The sequence below is a fragment of the Bos javanicus genome, chromosome 10 (assembly GCF_032452875.1).
Source record: "Bos javanicus breed banteng chromosome 10, ARS-OSU_banteng_1.0, whole genome shotgun sequence".
Lineage (NCBI taxonomy): Eukaryota > Metazoa > Chordata > Mammalia > Artiodactyla > Bovidae > Bos > Bos javanicus.
Window position 1 is genome coordinate 23,494,233 of NC_083877.1, and position 20,914 is coordinate 23,515,146.

General features: G+C 39.0%; 1 protein-coding gene and 1 gene segment (V, D, J or C); both read right to left on the bottom strand.

The window, feature by feature from the left end:
• LOC133255136 (uncharacterized) lies at nucleotides 1-1,106 on the bottom strand. The gene is made up of 3 exons (XM_061429728.1): nucleotides 985-1,106; nucleotides 228-767; nucleotides 1-125 (listed from the first exon to the last, which is right to left on the bottom strand). The coding sequence occupies exons 1-3, from the start codon at nucleotides 1,031-1,033 to the stop codon at nucleotides 1-3; spliced, it is 714 nt and encodes a 237-aa protein (XP_061285712.1). The 5' UTR covers nucleotides 1,034-1,106.
• An 11,787-nt stretch (nucleotides 1,107-12,893) lies between these two features.
• On the bottom strand, nucleotides 12,894-13,605 carry LOC133255137 (T cell receptor delta variable 1-like). The segment is given in 2 exon segments: nucleotides 12,894-13,417; nucleotides 13,533-13,605. Coding segments are annotated over 2 exon segments (573 nt in total).
• Nucleotides 13,606-20,914: the final 7,309 nt, after the last annotated feature.

Here is a 20,914-nt window from a genome sequence, read left to right on the forward strand (position 1 = left end):
CTAATTGTGCCCCGACACAAAATCTGAGAGGAGAGGACTTAAGGAAATTATTTTCATGACGATTTCAGCTTCTAGACCCAGATTTGTGATGTGAGGATCTTTAGGTGAAACTGCCATTTTATATTCTTTTGGGGCAAGTTTTCAAATTTAGACAACTTTACACATGCTCTGGATGGTTGACTTAAAAGTCAAAAATTCAAGATGAGAATATAGGAGTAGAAAGTTACCCTGGACACCTGCTTCCAAATGACATGGAAGGAGCCTTCTTTTAGTATTAAATCTTCTGATCCAGACCACAGATGAAACAAGCACAGGACTATCATCTCTTGTCTGGGGTCTGCAGGTGTGTGTTTTGGCGGTAGTCCTGCAGCGGGGGTGGGAGGGGGTGGGGTTGTGGGGGAGGGGGGTCTTCTCTCTTATCCAGCTCAGAAGTTTTTGTTCAGCTTTTCCTATCACTTCAACCACTGTGAGTTCCCAGAGAGCACAGAAGTACTTTGCAGAGTCTTCCAGATTTAAGGCTGAGATAATGAGGCTGATGGCTTTATGTGATTTCTGAAAATTTATGGAGTAGCGGCCATCCCTTGCATTCGGGCTGTAAGAATTCTGACCAATAAGGTAAATCATCTCTCCACTGGGAAGCTGCTTATACCAAAAAATGTTATAACTGTTCCAACTTGTCTCATACTGACAGTTCATGGTGGCTGACTTCCCAACTTGACTGGATATTTCTGGCTGGTCTTGAGTAACTTTCTGGGCCACGCCAGATCCTGTGAAAAAAATCAGAAAACAGAGATGAAGCAGTGAATAAAATAGTGTAGGAATTAGACTCATTTAGGTCTCCAAAAAGAAAAACCAAACTGAAATCCTAAGATGCCTGCTTTTCCCCAGTCCTCCTTTCCTCCCCAAGTCCCTGTGAAGCTCCACGTGCCTGTGTGCAGTCCTTTCACCCTGAACATGCGCACCCATGCTTGGAAGCCTCCCTACCAGAGAAGGTGAAGGCCAGGAGCACCCAGAGCAGACTGGAGAGCGGCATGAGGCATGGAATCCCCTGCTCAAATGTGCTCAGTTCTGCCTCAGGCTGAGAGTTCAGTGTCTTTGAGTGCCTGGCAGCACATATACATAGTAACTGGTTCCTGTGTCACTCCTACAAACAGGAAGTGGGGTTTGTCATGTTCATAGGTAATGTGATCTGTGCACAGATGGGGAAAAAAAGTGTGATTCACCACAAACCTTTACTTTGTCTATTTTTTTCACCATAATTAAGTTACACTGAGTCTGAAAAAAGGGCTTCCCTGATAACTTAGTTGGTAAAGAATCTGCCTGCAATGCTGGAGACCCTGCTTCAGTTCAAGCCTGAAAGAGGACTTTGCAAAAGCAGTTATTAGTAAAGATTTGAGCTGAGGGGTATTGAAGAACAAACAAGTTGACATTCATTGATGATTATTCAACAGAAAAAATTTGCCATCCCATCTAAAGTAAGATTTGTTTTTAAAATTGTTATTGGAGTATGGTTGATTTACAATGTTGTGTTACGGCAAAATGAAATGTCCATGGACAGAGGAATGGATAAACATGTGGCACATATGTACAATGAAATTGTTGTTGCTCTTTAGTTTCCAGTCCCCTCAGACTCTGTGACCCCATGGACTCTAGCCCATTAGGCTCCTTTGTTCATGGAATTTCTCAAGCAAAAATAATGGAGTGGGGTGCCATTTCCTTCTCCCAGGGGCTATACCTGACCCAGGGATCGAACCCACGTCTCCTGCTTGGCAAGCAGATTCTTTACCACAGAGCTACCAGGAAAAACCCACAATGAAAGCACTCAGCCATGAAAAAGAACAAATTAATGACATCTGCAGCAACATGAACAGACCTAAAATAAGATGTAGTACAAGCTATGAACTCTTCTTGTAATCTACTTACTTACTGGTCATTCATTTGGCCTATGCTTACATTTCTCCATCCAAAATCTAAATACTCTATTTAAAAATTCACAGACTTTGGTCTTGGAGAAAGGCAGTCTTATCCAAAATTTTTGATAAATTTTTTTTCTGGGTTTTAGAGCTCTAAAATATTGTTAAAATACAAATGATAACCTGATACCTCAGCTTTATATGCACTCTTTTTTATGCATAGCTCTGTGAAATTTTGTCACAGGTGTAGGTTTTTGTACCGCCACTAAAATCATGATACAGAATTGTTCCGTCTCTCTAAAGATAACCATTTTCCTGCCCTCCCCATCCCTGCAACTGGTGATGACCCCTAGCAGATGCTGATCTTTTCATCTCTATATTTTGTCTTTATGAGAACTCTATATAAGTAAACTCATACAGCATGTATACAATCATAAAAATATGTTAAGTGTAATCATCTACCATGTAGTCTTCTGAGACTGACTTTTTTTTCACTCAGCATTGACATCCATCTAGGCTATTGAGTGTATCAATACTCGGTTTCTTTTAATCACAAGAGACTGTGTCTAACTTATGATGAATCAACTTAGGATTTTTGACTTTCTGGTTTAGAGAAAGCTATGTATGCATTCGCTAGAAACCATACTTTGAGTTTTGAATTTTGATCTTTCCCCATGCTAGCAACATGCTGTATTACATCCTCTGATGGTTCTTGGTAGCAACTGTGAGCTAAGCTCTCAGTCAGACCCAGGAACAGGAAGGTAAACAACTGATCCACTTACAGCCATTCTGTTCCCGTACAACTGTTATGTGTTTCACTTTCAGTATAATACCTTTAAGGTAGGCCAGGCGAGGCTCTGACTCACAGTAGGGTAAGTATATTAAATGCATTTCCCACTTACTGATATTTTCAACTTAAAATGGTTTATTCAGACTTAACCCTATTGCAAGTTGAAAGAGATCTATAAATTATATTTTATTGTATGAATGTTCAGTTCAGTCACTCAGTAGTGTCTGACTCTGTGACCCCATGGACTGCAGCAGGCCAGGCTTTCCTGTCCATCACCAACCCCTGGAACTTACTCAAACTCATGTCCATAGAGTCGGTGATGCCATCCAACCATCTCATCCTCTGTCATCTCCTTCTCCTCCCGCCTTCAATCTTTCCCAGCATCAGGGTCTTTTCCACTGAATCAGTTCTTCCCATCAGGTGGCCAAAGTATTGGAGCTTCAGTTTCAGCATCAGTCCTTCAATGAATATTCAGGACTGATTTCCTTTAGGACTGACTGGTTGGATCTCCTTGCAGTCCAAGGGACTCTCAAGAGTCTTCTCAAGCACCACAGTTCAAAAACATCAATTCTTCGACGCTCAGCTCTCTGTATAGTCCAACTCTCACATCCACAGATGACCACTGGAAAAACTATCACGTTGACTAGACGGACCTTTGTGGGAAATGTAATGTCTCTACTTTTTAGTATGCTGTGTAGGTTGGTCATAGCTTTTCTTCCAAGGAGAAAGTGTCTTTTAATTTCATGGCTGCAGTCACCATCTGCAGTGATTTTGAAGCCCAAGAAAATAAAATCTGTCACTGTTTCTACTATTTCCCCATCTATATGCCATGAAGTGATGGGACTGGATGCCATGGTCTTAGTTTTCTGAATGCTGTTTTAAGCCAACTTTTTATTCTCCTCTTTCACTTTCATCAAGAGGCTCTTTAGTTCTTCTTCACTTTCTGCCATAGGGTGGTGTCATCTGCATATGTGAGGTTATTGATATTTCTCCCAGCAATCTTGATTCTAGTTTGTGCTTCATTTAGCCTGTCATTTCGCATAATGTACTCTGCATATAAGCTAAATAAGCAGGGTGACAATATACAGCCTTGACATGCTCCTTTCCCGATTTGAATCAGTCCATGTCCAGTTCCATGTCTAGTTCTGTTGCTTCTTGACCTGCATACAGGTTCCTCAGGAGGGAGGTCAGGTGGTCTGATATTCCCATCTCTTTCAGAATTTCCCACAATTTGTTGTGATCCACACAGTCAAAGGCTTTGGCATTGTGAATAAAGCAGAAGTAGATGTTTTTCTGGAAGTCTCTTCCTTTTTCCATGATCCAGTGGATGTTGGCAATTTGATCTCTGGTTCTTCTGCCTTTTCTAAAACCAGCTTGAACATCTGGAAGTTCATGGTTCACGTACTGTTGAAGCCTGGCTTGGAGAATTTTGAGCATTACTTTGCTAGCATGTGAGATGAGTGCAATTGTGCAGTAGTTTGAACATTCTTTGGCATTGCCTTTCTTTAGGATTGGAATGAAAACTGACCTTTTCCAGTCCTGTGGCCACTGCTGAGTTTTCCAAATTTGCTGGCATATTGAATGCAGCACTTTCCCAGCATAATCTTTTAGGATTTGAAATAGCTCAACTGGAATTCCATCACCTCCACCAAGTTTGTTCGTAGTGATGCTTCCTAAGGCCCACTTGACTTCGCATTCGAGGATGTCAGGCTCTAGTTGAGTGATCACACCATCATGATTGTCTGTGTCATGAAGATCATTTCTTATATAGTTCTTCTGTGTATTCTTCCCACCTCTTCTTTACATCTTCTGCTTCTGTTAGATCCATACCATTCTGTCCTTTATTGTGCTCATCTTTGCATGAAATGTTCCCTTGGTATCTCTAATTTTCTTGAAGAGATTTCTAGTCTCTCCCATTCTATTGTTTTCCTCTATTTCTGTGCATTGATCGCTGAGGAAGGCTTTCTTATCTCTTCTTGCTATTCTTTGGAACTCTGTGGGACCAGTAAAATGACTATCAATAAAGTTTATTCAGATTTTATGAAAAATACTGGCATTTCTCAATTTTTAGAGGATGCAAAGTGCACCTTTTCCCTGTTAGCTGAAATATAATTGTTTATACCACATGAATGGCAAATTGTCACTTTCTCAAAAAAATTTTAAAAGCTCCTTGTTTTGTGAATAGCCATTCTAATTTCAGACATTACATTATAATAGAGATGTCCCCGTAGATACAAAAATGAATTACAAAGATATATAAAGACAACATTCTTTATGATACCACAGCAACGGAAACAATTATTTATTAATGGAAAGTCAATTAATGACAGAATGTCTCAGAGTACTATATGGCCATTGTAAAGAATGAACTGGACCTCTTCCCAGGTGGCACAGTGGTAAATAATCTGCCTGCAGTGCTAGAGACAAAAAAGACCAGGTGTGATCCCTGGGTCAGGATGATCCCATGGAAGAGGAAATGGCAACCCACTCCAGTATTCTTGCCTGAAAAATCCGTTGGACAGAGGAGCCTGGCAGGCTACAGTTCTTGAGGCTGCACATAAAAGAAGCCTTTGGAACAGGAGAATTATTTGTACTTTTCTCACTTGTAGGTTGAGACTAACACACTGGAACCAACATTTTATTGATACAAGGAAGAACCATGACAAATTGTTCGTGCTTCTCACTTTATTTCTGTGTTGCAATTAGGATTCTTAGCAGCCATATAATTCTTCTCAGCCACATCAACCAATGAAGCACCACTTCCTTGTCTCCTTTTATCTTTTCTTTATCCATCTTCTCCCCTTCTCCTTCCCTTCATTTTCCTCATCTCTTACTGCTCTCTGACTCTCCTTCCAGACGACTCTAGATTTGCTCTCCTGACTGCTCCCCCGCTGTGTACCCTCTTCTGGCCACCAGAGAGACACTGCACAGGTGCAGCCCCGTCTGTCCCAGTGTGCCTCTCTCAGGACGCAGTAGTACACAGCAGTGTCTCTCAGGGTGACCTAGGGCAGGACCAAGGTGCTGCACTTTCTGTTGGAAGCTGTGTTCAGAGAGGCCATGCTGCTGTTCATGGTGCTTCATAAGTCATGAATGACGTACTGTGGACTCTGATTGGTATTTTGCTGAACCAATGTATATAGTCATTTCCACCAATGGTATAGTTATTACAAGGCAGATTTACATCTTCTCCTTCAGCACAATCCATGGAGCTGGGCTGGGTGGTCTTAGCATCAATCACAGTCCCTACAGGGTTAAGAAATCAAATTAGCTCCAGAGCACAAATCAGTGTAATTGTATGGATCAAAGTCACAACCCTCCCATAATCCCTACTCCACTAACCCCTACTCCACTGTTTCTGTTTATGTCCTGCAAAAATATTATTGGTGTTCATTATTGGACTGCAAGGAGATCAAGCCAGTCAGTCTAAAAGAAATGAACCCTAAATATTCATTGGAAGGACTGATGCTGAAACTGAAGCTCGAATACTTTGTTCACTTGATGACAAGACCTGACTCATTGGAAAATATCGTGATTCTGGGAAAGATTGAAGGCAAAAGGAGAAGGGGGTGGTAGAGGATGAGATGGTTAAATAGCATTACTGTCTCAGTGGACATGAATTTGAGCATACTCCAGAAGACAGTAGAGGGCAGAGGAGCCTGGCATACTGCCATCCATGTACGTAAAAAGTGTATACAACTTAGTGACTGAACAACAACTTCAGTCTTAGAGACCGAAGATGTGGCAAGAATCAGAGATCCATAGGCTTTGTTCCATAGGTGGTTGGCTCAACAGACACAGAGATTTCCTACAACCTGCTTACTGCTAAGGACTCGTCTCGAATCATGGCCATGATTTAACCTGTCATGTAGAAATCTGTCCTCTTTAGCAAATCCACAGATAATTTCTCAGTTCCATCATTATAATGCTGAATAAAGCACAGGGAGAGGAGTAGACAGCAAATAACTTTGTGGCTCTTTGCCCTCAAGTCATCCCTTGTAGACAGAGAACACTCACCCAAGGTCAGAAACACAGTTACTCCAGTCACCAGCCTCATACTTAAAGGACAATCTAGGACCATGGGCTCAGAGCTCAGGCTTGGGTCTGATCCTTGGCTTAAGGAGGTTCCAGAGAACAGAGGCAACAGCTGTTAGTAAAGACTTACAACGAGTGCAGATACCACTGTGTTGTTGCCAGGACCTTCTCAGCCAATGATCAAGCATTTCCTTATCTAGGTCTTCCTCCCCTGTTTTAGTCATGTCCCCAAAAGATAGTGAAACATTCCCAGCTCACTGTGCAATCATCTATGAAGTTTAATGTCTGGTTCTGGCAAAGGAACACCAATCATAGTGATGTGTCTATGCACAACCATTGGTCTTTCATTTGTTTCTTAAGAAACTGGCTGATGCTCCAAGAAGCATGTGGAATGCAGTATTTAATCCCAGAAAAATGCACTGAGCTCTGTGTTGTAAGATGATGAAAATTCCCATCCACGTTTCAGAAAATCTTTGGGAGGTTCAAAAGTAGGATGTAGTCTGGGAGATGGAAAGACTAACATTGAGACTAAAAGCTACACATCCTGGAACTCGGAGCTCTTATAAGTGTTCTTGGAATCATGCATCTATCACCATCTAGATAGAAATTTTTCATGCTCTGTTCTTAATATACTAACTGATTGACATAGATGGTGTTCACCTCATCCTCCTTGAACAGTGGTCCATAATCCTCATGTCCCCTATGCTAATGCTTGTGGCTGTTGTGCAGCAAGGATGCTAAGGCAGAGGAATAGACAGAAAGGCAAACCAAGTGGGGTTCGGGTGGAGATGAGTGTGAGTGGTAAAAAAAAAAAAGTCGGAGGTTGGGAAAAAGATTTTAAGGAATAGAAAGGTGAAGGGATAATCAGAGCAGGGAAATGGGAAAGCAGTGTTTAGGGCGGTACATGGAAAGGGCTTAGGCTATTGGGCTAAGACCCCCTGAATCCTTGACCACACGCATTGAACAAGGAATAATAAAGCACAAGTTATTTAAAGAAGATGAAAGCATGTCATTTTTCCTTTTTTGGGCACATCAATGGAAAACAAATTTCCCTTCCCTTCTCCCAGAAACAGTTTTCAGATGAAGCAGCCCCGTCTTGTGACTGAATAAAAGAACTGGAGAGCTAAACCCAGACCCAAAGTCAACAAGCAACTATTTGAAAAGTTCCTCAGGTTTGAAGGTAAATAGGCTTCTCAGGTAACTCCCTGATGGTTCAGTTGGTAAATCCCACCTGCAATGTAGGAGACACTGGTTCCATTCCTGGGTTGGGAAGATACACTGGAGAAGAGATAGGCTACCCACTCCAGTATTCTGCCCTGGAGAATTCCATGGACTATGGTCCATGGGTTCACAAAGAGTCAGACATGACTGAGCTGCTTTCACTTTCACTTCAGGTAACTCTAGAAAAGAACTCACCTACCAATGCAGGAGACTTAAGAGACACAGTTTCAATCCCTGGATTGAGAAGATCCCTGGAGAAGGGCATGGCAACCCACTCCAATATTTGTGCCTGGAGAATCCTTTCGACAAGGGAGCCTGCTGGGGTATAGACCATGCATTCACAGGGTCAGACATGACTGAAGCGACTTACCACACAGCACACACATCTTACTTGTAATACCTCTGTACTCATCAGTATTTTCTTGGTCCTAAACACTCTATAGAAGGGTTTAACTATCTTTGACTGCTTTATTGCAGTCATATGATTCTCACTTCTTGATCCCTTTAGTTTTCATTTGTATCCAACATTACCATATTTAAAATTTACTCAAAAGCCCATATAATTCAAATGTTTATAAGAGAGGTTGGTACAGACTAGACACTCAAGAATTATCTGTTTGCTGAATGAGCCAATGGATTTATTGAATTTAATGAAAATGTTATGTTGAATACTGTTTAAATTATTTAAATTAAGGGATTTGATTTAGGTTGTACCTGAATGGCCTATTGGTTCTCTAGCCTTTCTTCAATTTAAATCTGAATTTTAAAATAAGGAGCCCATGATCTGACCACAGTGAGCTCCAGACCTTGTTTTTGCTGACTGTAAAGGCTCATCTCACATGCTAGTAAAGAGATGCTTAAAATTGTCCAAGCCATGCTTCAGCAATACATGAACCATGAACTTCCGAATGTTCAACCTGGCTTTAGAAAAGGCAGAGGAACCAGAGATCAAATTGCCAACATCTGCTGGATCATCGAAAAAGCAAGAGAGTTCCAGAAAACATCTACTTCTGCTTTATTGACAATGCCAAAGCCTTTGATGGTGTGGATCACAACAAACTGTGGGAAATTCTGAAAGAGATGGGAATACCAGACCACCTGACCTGCCTCTTAAGAAACCTATATGCAGGTCAGGAAGCAACAGTTAGAACTGGACATGGAACAACAGACTGGTTCCAAAAAGGAAAAGGAGAACGTCAAGGCTGTATATTGTCACCCTGCTTATTTAACTTATATACAGAGTACATCATGTGAAATGCTGGGCTGGATGAAGCACAAACTGGAATCAAGACTGCCGGGAGAAATATCAATAACCTCAGACATGCAGATGACACCACCCTTATGGCAGAAAGTGAAGAAGAACTAAAGAGCTTCTTGATGAATGTGAAAGAGGAGAGTGAAAATGTTGGCTTAAAGCTCAACATTCAGAAAACTAAGATCATGGCATCTGGTCCCATCACTTCATGGGAAATAGATGGGGAAACAGGGGAAACAGTGTCAGACTTTATTTTTCTGGGCTCCAAAATCACTGCAGATGGTGACTGCAGCCATGAAATTAAAAGACACTTACTCCTTGGAAGGAAAGTTATGACCAACTAGGTAGCATATTGAAAAGCAGAGACATTACTTTGCCAACAAAGGTCCGTCTAGTCAAGGCTATGGTTTTTCCTGTGGTCATGTATGGATGTGAGAGTTGGACTGTGAAGAAAGCTGAGCACCAAAGAATTGATGCTTTTGAACTGTGGTGTTGGAGAAAACTCTTGAGAGTCCCTTGGACTGCAAGGAGACCCAACCAGTCCATTCTAAAGGAGATCAGTCCTGGGTGTTCATTGAAAGGACTGATGTTGAAGCTGAAACTCCAGTAGTTTGGCCACCTCATGTGAAGAGTTGACTCATTGGAAAAGACTCTGATGCTGGGAGGGATTGGGGGCAGGAGGAGAAGGGGCTGACAGAGCATGAGATGGCTAGATGGCATCACTGACTCAATGGACATGGGTTTAGGTGGACTCCGGGAGTTGGTGATGGACAGGGAGGCCTGGCGTGCTGCAGTTCATGGGTTTGCAAAGAGTCGGACATGACTGAGCGACTGAACTCAACTGAAAGAGTTTCTCCATCCTCGACTGCAAAGAATATAACCAATCTTATTTCTGTATTAACCATCTGGTTATATTCAAGTGTAGATGGTCTCTTGTGGTGTTGGAAGAGGGTACTTGCTATGACCAGTGTGTCTTCTTGGCAAAACTGTATTAGCCTTTGCCCTGCTTCATTTTGTAGTCCAAGTTCAAACTTGCTGAGATAAGTTTGCATTGCTTCCTGAGTTTGCATTCTAATCCCCTGTGATGAAAAGAGCATCTTTTTTGGGTGTCAATTCTAGAAGGTACTGCAGATTTTAATAGAACCATTCTTCATAGATCTCTTTAGGTTCCATTTTAACCATAGTGTCACCATCACTGAAACATCCATTCATCCTGTTCTGGGTCAAGTGATTCCTCATACCCAAATCTTCTCCAAGGAGCCCTCTAAATGGTACACTCTAGATGACAATAAAAGTTTGAGACATTTTTCACAGTTTGGAAAGTTATGTATGTCTCATTTCCCAAAGATTACAAGCATTGGAACAATAAAACCTGTCTCATAGGGTTTTGATATTTAAATTAGATAATGAATTGGAAATGCATTCTGCAGTTCCTGACATATAGTAAGTTCAGTAAATATTAACTTTCTTTATTCTACTAAAACTTGCCTTTCCTTCAGTGTCCAGATCTGTGATCTGCTTTCCCCCCACCCGACCCACACCCCCGCCCCCACCCAAACAACAGCAGTTCAGGGATGGAAGCTTCTAGGACATTTACTTAATCTCTTATTTTCCTGGAGACAGTCATTATTTTTCCTTTATCTTTTTGATATCATATACAACTAGCTACATTTATACATTGATCCACTCAGGGTGCTGAAAGGACATAGATGAAAGGGGTGAGGTTGGATTTTGGTTTTCCTAAAAATAGTAAAATCAAGGTCATCTTGCCTGTTTACTACCTATTGGATATAATATTTTTGATTTGGATCTCTAAGATTTTGCCACTCTGGTTAACTGTTTTCTCTTCTTATTGATTTATGAGCTTTTAATATATTCTGCATTTGATTCCTTTTTCAGAAATGTCTTTTTCATATATTGCCTTCCACGCTGGCATTGACTTTCCACTCTCTTAGCAGTAATTTTCAACAATGACAGAAAAAAAAGCAATTTAAAAATATACTTTCATGCTCATAAGAATCTCCCTTGCAAGTTTTATTTGTTTGGTTTCTTTAGAAAATTTATAAATTCTTTCCTTTGTGACTGCTCTTGCTTGTGATGATAGTCAGGTATCACTCTTAATGATATTTCCCAGAATACAATGCATCAATTTCCCATGAGTATTAGCAAGATTTTTTTCCCACTAAAATAGACCCTTGGATTTGTCTTCAGTGCCTTGCAAACTTCTGCTAAAACCATACTGGTTGACTTGCAGAACTTCTTATTCATCTTTATGACTTTCCACATAGCAATGCTCCTGAATAAGCAGCTTGCTTTATAGGAAGTCAAGTACAATAGTGAGTGGGTTCTTGCTATGATAGCAAGTGGTTCTTGCTATGATAGAGAGCTTATGGAATGGGTAATGAATTGAGATAGTTATAAATCCTAGTTACAATCATGTGGTCATTTGCAGTAACAAAAACTATAGTAATTATAAATTATTTTAATTTTATATGAATATATTTATGTATACATTAACCATTTTTAACTTCCCTCTCCTGTTTGTCTGCCTGTCATAACATAAAATATGCCACTACAAATTAATCTTTATCTCACTGTATCTCAGTAGTTAAGAATCAGGATTCAGTGGGAGAGTGTGATTTAGCTAGAAGAGGAAAGAATCTTAAACAGATAAATGAATTTGGTATTCTCTTTGAAGGAGACAGCCTGTTTTGGTTGAATGAAGAATAATTGCATCATATTAACAGGAAGCATAGTTTTCCTGTGGTCCTTATTAGAAAGTTGTGGTATTCAAAGAGGTACTGATGAATGCCTAGTTAACAAGGAGGGAAGTTAACCAGTTAAGCTGTTATGGTAGGTTTCTACTGTGTCAACTTAACAATCTGAAAATCTATTTCCCAGGATTTGCTTCCCTGTATTGTTCTGGGTTAGGGTTGGCCATGAAAGAGATTCGTGTAAGTTTTTGAAGGTACTTTTGGTGAGGTAGCATGTTTCTATGTTCCTCAGGTTGGTGCAGGGCTCCAGGCACTATGGCAATACATACTGTTGCTGCTGCTCTGATAGTTCAATTTACTGTTGACTTAAAACCCCTTGACCTTCCACCAGATATCTTACTCATGTTCTCTTTGTATTAGACCAAGTATGCATGTAGCATGATGGCAAATGACATCCACTTCTCCTGAAGTTCACCCACTACTGTGAGCCCTAAGGAGATTAGAGACAGACAAGTTTTAGAGTGTCCTGTGGGTTCCATTGTCCTCATATATTTCCATACATGCCACAGTTTCTCCATGCTTATGTCCACATCCAACTTTCCTTCACAAATGTTACTCTAGTTGACTTACAGTGAATTCAACTCAATTCCAAATGCAAATGTAACAGTTTTTATGAACTTTTCCACCAGCTCTACCTGTTGCCTGTGTTCTAATCCTTATAATTTATCTCTTACTCTACATCACTGGTGGTTCTCCTCTGATTGTGCCCCAACACGAAATCTGAGGGGAAAGGACTAAGGAGATGATTTTCATGACAATTTCAGCTTCTAGATCCAGATTTGTGATGTGAGCCTCTTTAGGTAAAACTGCCATTCTATATTTTTATGGGACAAGTTTTCAAATTTAGACAACTTTTGCACATGTTCTGTGTGGCTGATTTAAAGTCAAAAATTCAGGAGGAGAATATATCAGTAGAAAGTTACTCTAGGCACCTGCTTCCAAATGACATAGAAGGAGCTTTTATTTAGAATTAAATCTTCTGATCCAGACCACAGATGAAGCAACCACAGAACTACCATTTCTTGTCTGGGGTCTGCAGGTGTGTATTTCAGCCTGGGTTCCACAGCAGCGGGGCTCTCTCTTATTAAGCTCTGGGGTTTTTGTTCAGCTTTTCCTATTACTTCAAGCACTGTGAGTTCCCAGAGAGCACAGAAGTACTTTGCAGAGTCTTCCAGCTCTAAGTCTGAAATCGTGAGGCTGATGGATTTACGTGATGTCTTAAAATTTACAGAGTAGCGGCCATACCTTGCATTCTGTCTAGAAGAACCCAAACCAATAAGGTAAATTATCTCTCCACTAGGAAGTTGTTTGTACCAAAAAATGTTGTAACTGCTCTGAGTTGTCTCATATCGACAGCTCAGTGTGACTATCTCCCCAACTGGACTGGAAATGTATGGCTGGTCTTGAGTAACTATCTGGGCTACACTGGATCCTGTGGGGAAAATCAGAAAACAGAGATGGAGCAGTGAATAAAATAGTATAGGAATTAGACTAAAAAAACCAAAGCTGAAATCATAAGATATTTGCTTCTCTTTTAGAATACCTACCAGAGAAGATGAAGGCCAGGAACACCCAGGGCAGACTGGAGAGTAGCATGAGGCATGGATTCCCCTGCACAAATGTGCCTAGTTCTGCCTCAAGCTGAGAGTTCAGTGTCTGAGTGCCTGGCAGCACATATACATAGTATCTGGTTCCCGTATGACTCCTTCAAACAGGAAGTGGGACTTGTCGTGTTCATAGGTGACATGGTCTATGCACAGACAGGAAAAAAAAGTCTAGCTCACCACAAACCTTTCTTTGTCAATTTTTTCCTCCACAGGTAATTAAAGTAGGCTGTGCCTGAAAGGGGGCTTTCCAAAAGCAATTATTTTAAAGGTTTGAACTGAGTGGAACTAAAGAACAAACAAGTTGATTTTCACTTATAATTATTCCACAGAATAATTTTGCCATCCCATTTAATATAGGATTTTTGTTTGTTTGTTTGTTTTACATTTTTATTGGTGTTTGGTTACAGCAAAATGAAATGTGCTTTGACAGTTCAGTTCAGTCACTCAGTCACGTCCGACTCTTTGTGACCCCTTGAACCGCAGCACGCCAGGCCACCCTGTCCATCACCAACTCCCAGAGACCACCCAAACCCATGTCCATTGACTTGGTAATGCCATCCAACCATCTCATCCTCTGTTGTCCCCTTCTCCTCCTGCCCTCAATCTTTCCCAGCATCAGAGTCTTTTCAAACGACAGAGGAATGAATAAAATGTGTTACTTATGTACAATTGTTGTTCTTTAGTCACTAAGTAGTGTCTGACTCTTTGGATCCATGGACTGTATCCTGCTAGGATCCTCTTTCCATGGGATTTCCCAGGCAAGATACTGCAGTGGGGTACCATTTCCTTTTCCAAGGATCTTCCTGAGCCAGGAATCGAACCCATGTGTCCTGCTTGGCAGGTGGATTCTTTACCGCAGAGCCACTGGGGAAACCCCACAATGAAATTGCTCAGCCATGAAAAAGAACAAAATAATGCTGTTTGTAACAAAATGAGCAGAACTAAAATAAGATTTAGTATAAGCAATGAACCCTTCTTATAATCTACTTATTTATTAGTCATTCATTTAGCCTATACTTACATTTCTCCATCCCAAATCTAAATACTCTATTTAAAAACTCACATACTTTCGGTGAAAGGCAGTCTTATCCAAAATTTTTAACATATTTTTTATAGGTTTTAGGGCTCTATTTGGTTTTTTCAATACATAAAACCATTTTGACATAAAATGATAAAATATCAGTCCTTCTAACTTTCAGAATCTATTCTCTTTTTTATGTTTGTATAAATTTATAATAATAATAAAATAATTATTCTTTTGAAACTTGATATTGAACCTTATTTATCAGACTTTAAGGAGGATCAGGATATTCAGTCCCGTTCCTTCCACAAGTAGAATTGTACTTCTTAGATCATGAGTCTTAGAATTGTCCTCATGTTATTTTTTCTGTCTCACTGGCCCAAAGTGTTCAGTCTCACTAGTTAGTTGCTTGTTATTTTTGGTTTTGTTAAGTAAAATTAAGATAAGCATGCCAGTTCTTTCTGTGCCAGAATACTATAAGGCACTCCAACAAAACTTGGTATCTACAGACTCCAAGCACACACTATACCTCTACAGCACAGAAGGCGATGGCTGAAATTTTGTAAACTGTTGCCTGTTCATTTGAATGTAGCTGTCAACTTTCCATTTGGTTTTACCATTTTAATGGATGAATTAATATAAAAGAACCAAAGGCAAAAAAATAACAAAGAAAAGAAAGTACAGACAAGGTCTCTAAAACAGTGCCAACTCCTTGCTTTTAAGTTCCTTGAGTGGTGTTGTTAATGACTGATGCATGGAGGAGAGTGCATGATTAGTTGAGACATCTCCTCTGTCCCATTTCATCTCTGAGTGTTGACAGGCAGCTGATATATGGTTTGCATTACCAAACCTAGTTGTATTTAAGTAGACGAGATCATGAATGTCCACAGCAACTGGGCAGCAGCATGGTATTGTATATATAGGCATATATAATAATAGATATTATATATATACCATAAAATTGATACTGATAAAGTATTACTAAAATACAGATGATAATCTGATATATTAGCTTTATATGCACTCTTTTTTTATGCATAGCTCTAAAATTTTATCACAGGTACAGGGTTTTTTTTTAATTTTATTTTATTTTTAAACTTTACATAATTGTATTAGTTTTGCCAGGTTTTTGTACCATCACTAAAGTCATGATGCAGAATTGTTCCATCTCTCTAGAGCAAACCACTTTCACACTGCCTCCACCTCTGCAACTCATGATAACTCCTAGCAACTATTGATCTTTTCATCTCTATATTTTGTCCATTCTCAATATATATTGAGAATGCTGTATAAGTAAATTCATACATTATGCATGCAATTGTAATAATATGGTGTGTAAGCATGTATCATGTAGTCTTCTGAGATACTTTTTTTCACTCAGCATTGAGATCCATCTAGGCTGTTGCATGAATCAATAGTAAGTTTCTTTTAATCACTACAGACTGTCCCCAACTTGTGATGAATCAACTTAGGATTTTTCAAGGTACAGTAGTGAGAAACCTACATAAGCACTCACTAGAAACTATGCTTTGCATTTTTAGTTTTTATCTTTTCCCATGCTAGCAACATGCTGTATGACCTTCTCTAGTGATGCTGGGCAGCAACAGCAAGCTGAGCTCTCAATCAACCCTGGGATCATGAGGGTAAACAACTGATCCACTTACAACCATTCTGTACCCATACAGCCATTGTGTTTTTCACTTTCGGTACAACACCTTTAAATTAGGCCAGGCAAAACTCTGATGCACAGTAGGTTAAGTATATTATATGCCTTTTCCACTTACAACATTTTCAACTTAAAATGGTTTATTTAGACTTAACCTTATCGAAGTTGAGATAGATCTATGAATAATATTGTACTGAATGGATGTACCACAGCATATTTATCTATTCACACAATGAAGAACGTTTGTCTGGGTTCCAGTTTTTGGCCATCACATATATAGTTTCCATGAATATTCAAGTACAAATTTTGTGTAAGCATAAGTTTTTCATTATTCCATTATAAATGCCCATAAAGGAGTGTGATTGCTGAATTGTAAGGTGAGTGAATACTTAAGTTTATGTGGAACTGCTAAGCTGTCTTCCAGAATGACTGTTCCATTTACCTACCAGCAATGTATGAGTGATCCAATTTCTCTACATCATTGCCAGAACTTGGTATCATCATTATTTTTCATTTTAGCCATTAATAAAGATGTGGAGTGGTATTTCATTGTGGTTTTAATTTACATTTCCCTGATGGTTAATGATGTTGAACATCTGTTTACATGCTTATTTCCCTAACACATGGCTCTTCCACAAAATGTCTGGGTGAACCATTTTCCATTTGGACTACTTCTTTTCTTCCTGCTGAGTTTAGACAGTCATTGTATTCTAAATACCATCCTTTGATGAAAATACATTGTGAAAATATTTCCTGCCATTCTGTGGTTTGTCTTTTCCAGTCTGTTAATAGTATCTTTCACAAAGCAAGCATTTTTACTCTTGATGAAATATTTTATTTTTTATGGATTATGCTTTGATGTCATGACAAAAATCATTTTGTCCAACACTTGGTCCTGAAGATGTTTTTTTTTTTTTCAAAAAGATTTATAGTTTTAGATTTTACACATGGATGTATGGTCCATTTTGCGATTTTCCTCAAATTTTTGTGTAAGGTGTGAAATTTAGGCCAAGATTTAGTTATTTGCCTAGGAATATCTAATTGTCCCTAAATCACTTGCTCATAAGACTGTCATTTCTCCATTGAATAGTCATTGCACCTTCGCCAAAAAAATCAGATTTCCCCACTTTCTTATATCCCCTCTTGGGATGAACAGTAGCATTATCCTGTTAATGATTTTTTTATTATCTCTTTTTATTGAACTTTTTGTCTTATATTGGAGTATAGCCAATTAGCAATGTTGTGATAGTTTCAGGTGAACAGCAGAGGGACTCTATCCTTTTAACACTGTAGTGTCTATTGTTTACTTTTTCATTCTTTATATTTAACGATAAAGATGTTGGCTAATAAATCTCATTGACTGCATAGCATGCCACAGTGTTTCAGGAGCCCTTTAATATTTAAGGATATGACAGGTACTGTTCATTGTCTACAAGTAGATTTACTTCTTCATCCTTACCAGAATCCCAATATTCTGTTTGTTAGCAATGTTCCTAGAGAAAAATGCTTAACTTCCCCAGACTTTCATTGCTTGGGATCAGCTTGAACTCTGTTGTAATCAATAAGATGTAAGCATCTTGAGCGATTTATCACCCTTTCCTATTCATAGAGTTTTCTACTTTTCCTAATAATGCCAAATGTCAACGTGTTGGTACCTTGATACTACATGCGTTTCATGTGTGCAAAGTCACTTCAGTCATGTCTGACTCTTTCTGACCCTATGTACTGTAGCCCTCCAGGTTCCTCTGTCCATGGGATTCTCCAGGCAAGAATACTGGAGTGGATTGTCATGCCCTCCTCCGGGGGATCTTTCTGACCCAGGGATCGAACCCGAGGCTCCTGCGGTTCCTGCATTGCAGGTGGATTCTTTACCACTGAACCACAAGTCCTGATACTAAAGACCAAAATCACACATTTGTACCTCAGATAGATGAAAAAGACAAATGACACATTTCTCATCTAGGATCTATTAATAGAAAGTCAATGCTTACACATGGTCAGAAGTCATGCTTGTTTCACAAATGTGTTCTTACTTAAATATTTCAGTAGCAGAAAAGGAAAACTAGAATGAAAGCACCTGGAAATTTTAGTTTTAGTTTATTGTCACCTTATAACTAAGAATTAATAAGAGGTCATCATGTATCATTTTAGTTTTTATTGGAGTTTTATATTCATATAAGAAAATGTAATATAAGGGCCAGTTCACTCAGCATGGTAAATTTTCACATAAGCAACACCCTTATAACCAGCACTCAGATCAAGAAACAGAGCATTACCAGCCCTTCAGAGCTCCCTTTATGATAATGACCCATTTATAATAGTATTCTGATTTCTACCAGTGTAAATTAGCTATATCAGCTTATGCACCTTATGGGAATGACATGTTTATTGACCATTTGAATATCTTCTATTGTCAAACGCCTACTTCAGACTTTTGTCTTTTATATCAGTTTGTTCGTTTTATTGTTGATTTGAAGGAGATATTTTGAAATCAAAATGAGCCCTTTGATAGTATGATAATATATTTTATAGCTAATCTTTGCTAATATAATATTTTTATGATTAATAATATTAACTTTGATAACATAATAGTACTGTAAATATATTCACTGCTGCTGCTGCTAAGTCGCTTCAGTTGTGTCCAACTCTGTGCAACCCCATAGAGGGCAGCCCACTAATTACCCTTTAATAGATTTTCTAGCTATCCTTTTAACTCTTGAATACTTTTAATGGCAATTTTAATATACATCAGTTTTTAAAGGGTAGTTGGTTTACAATGTTGTGCCCATCTCTGCTATACAGAAAGGGACACGGAAAATGAATGTATATATGAATATAGACTTCGAAGAAGGCAATGGCACACCACTCCAGTACTCTTGCCTGGAAAATCCCATGGAGGAGGAGCCTGGTAGGCTGCAGTCCATGGGGTCGCTAAGAGTCGGACACAACTGAGCGACTTCACTTTCACTTTCATGCATTGGAGAAGGAAATGGCAACCCACTCCAGTGTTCTTGCCTGGAGAATCCCAGGGACGGGGGAGCCTGGTGGGCTGCCGTCGATGGGGTCGCACAGAGTCGGACACGACTGAAGAGACTTAGCAGCAGCAGCAGCATGAGTATAGACTAGTTTTGATGCTTAGCCATGTTTGTGTCCTGTTTAAGAAATGTGTACCTAACACAAAGTAATGAACAAGTTTTGTATTTTTTCCATTAACTTCATACATTATTCTTATATTCAGATCTGCATTCTGACTGCTATTTATATATGATCTGAAGGCCATAATACACTTTCCCATAGGAAAAATGATGGAATGTCACTTATTGAAATGAAAGTCCTTTATCCTTGGTGCATAAAAGCAAATGTTTTCCAATTTTTAGTGTAACACAATTTCAGTATTAATTTTACCACAAAATTTTACTTTGTCACTCTCTCCATCTGCTTATGTTGTTCTCCTTTATTTCAGTTTTTCTTCTGTTTGTAGAATTTTTTAAAACGTTTTATAGTTATCACATATTTATTACTTGGATGCAGTTTTCTAAACTTTCGTTCTAGTTACTAAAATGAATTATTTTCAGAGGTTTTCTCCTCCTCTTTGAGCCCAGGATGCTTTCTTTTCCATGTGCTGTATTGTGTGTACACTTGTTATTAGTTAATTTGAGAATCACTTAGTATGTTGCCTGTTTTATGTAATTCTGGTGTAACAAATGAATTAGATATTCTTCTTACTTTAGATTCAGTCCCTCAGATGAGCAAACAGGTAGAATTTGCAAAACGTTAGACTCCTCAGTGTGCACTGCTAACAGTCTCTTCCTGATTCAATTTATTAAAGTATTAGTTGTAGGGAAAAACAGTTAAAAGACACAGTGAGCCAATGGAGCTCCAAGTTCCTAACTCGGTTATTTTTCTTGTGAGATCATCTGCTCATGGTGAATCTCTATTGGTAGAATTAGTGATAGAACTAATAACAGTTCTATTAAACAGTACTCATTAATTCTGTGATTTCTAAAGATACATTTGGTAAAAGGTTTTAAAGCAGGACACATTTGGTATAAGGATAGCACATGATTTTTTTTTTAATTGGTAAGGATTATTTCTGAACAAAGATGAAAAAAGCAGGAATAATAAAAGGCTTTTTAAAATCTGTTCACCATGTTTGGGTTGGCAAGCACTGTGTTTCCAATGGCCATGGGTTGCTGAAATACCATATGGACTTTTAACACCTTTGTTGGCTTATAGTTATGGAAGATGATATGAATGAGAATACCAGTTGATATCCAAATAACTATTTTTTGTATCCATTTTTCTAAAATTAGAAGAATTCCCTGCCTCACTGGGGGAATGAGTTAAGCACAGTTTAAATCTTTAAAAATATCTGGTGTTAACCACTTTACGAGAAATGCAATGTATTGGGAATTTTAATGGAAGAAAGAGTTTTGTGTTGGAATAAACTAAAGCTTCACAGGAAGACCTTAACAAAGTACTTGGGGACCTATCTCACTAACAATGATAGGAAAGAGGAGTAAAGACAGGAAAGAAGAAAAAGAAAGAGGGAGGGTGGAAGGAAAAGAAAGGAAAATAGAAGGATAGGATTAATGTGTTTATGAATGAAGAAGTATTTTCAAATATACCCATCTT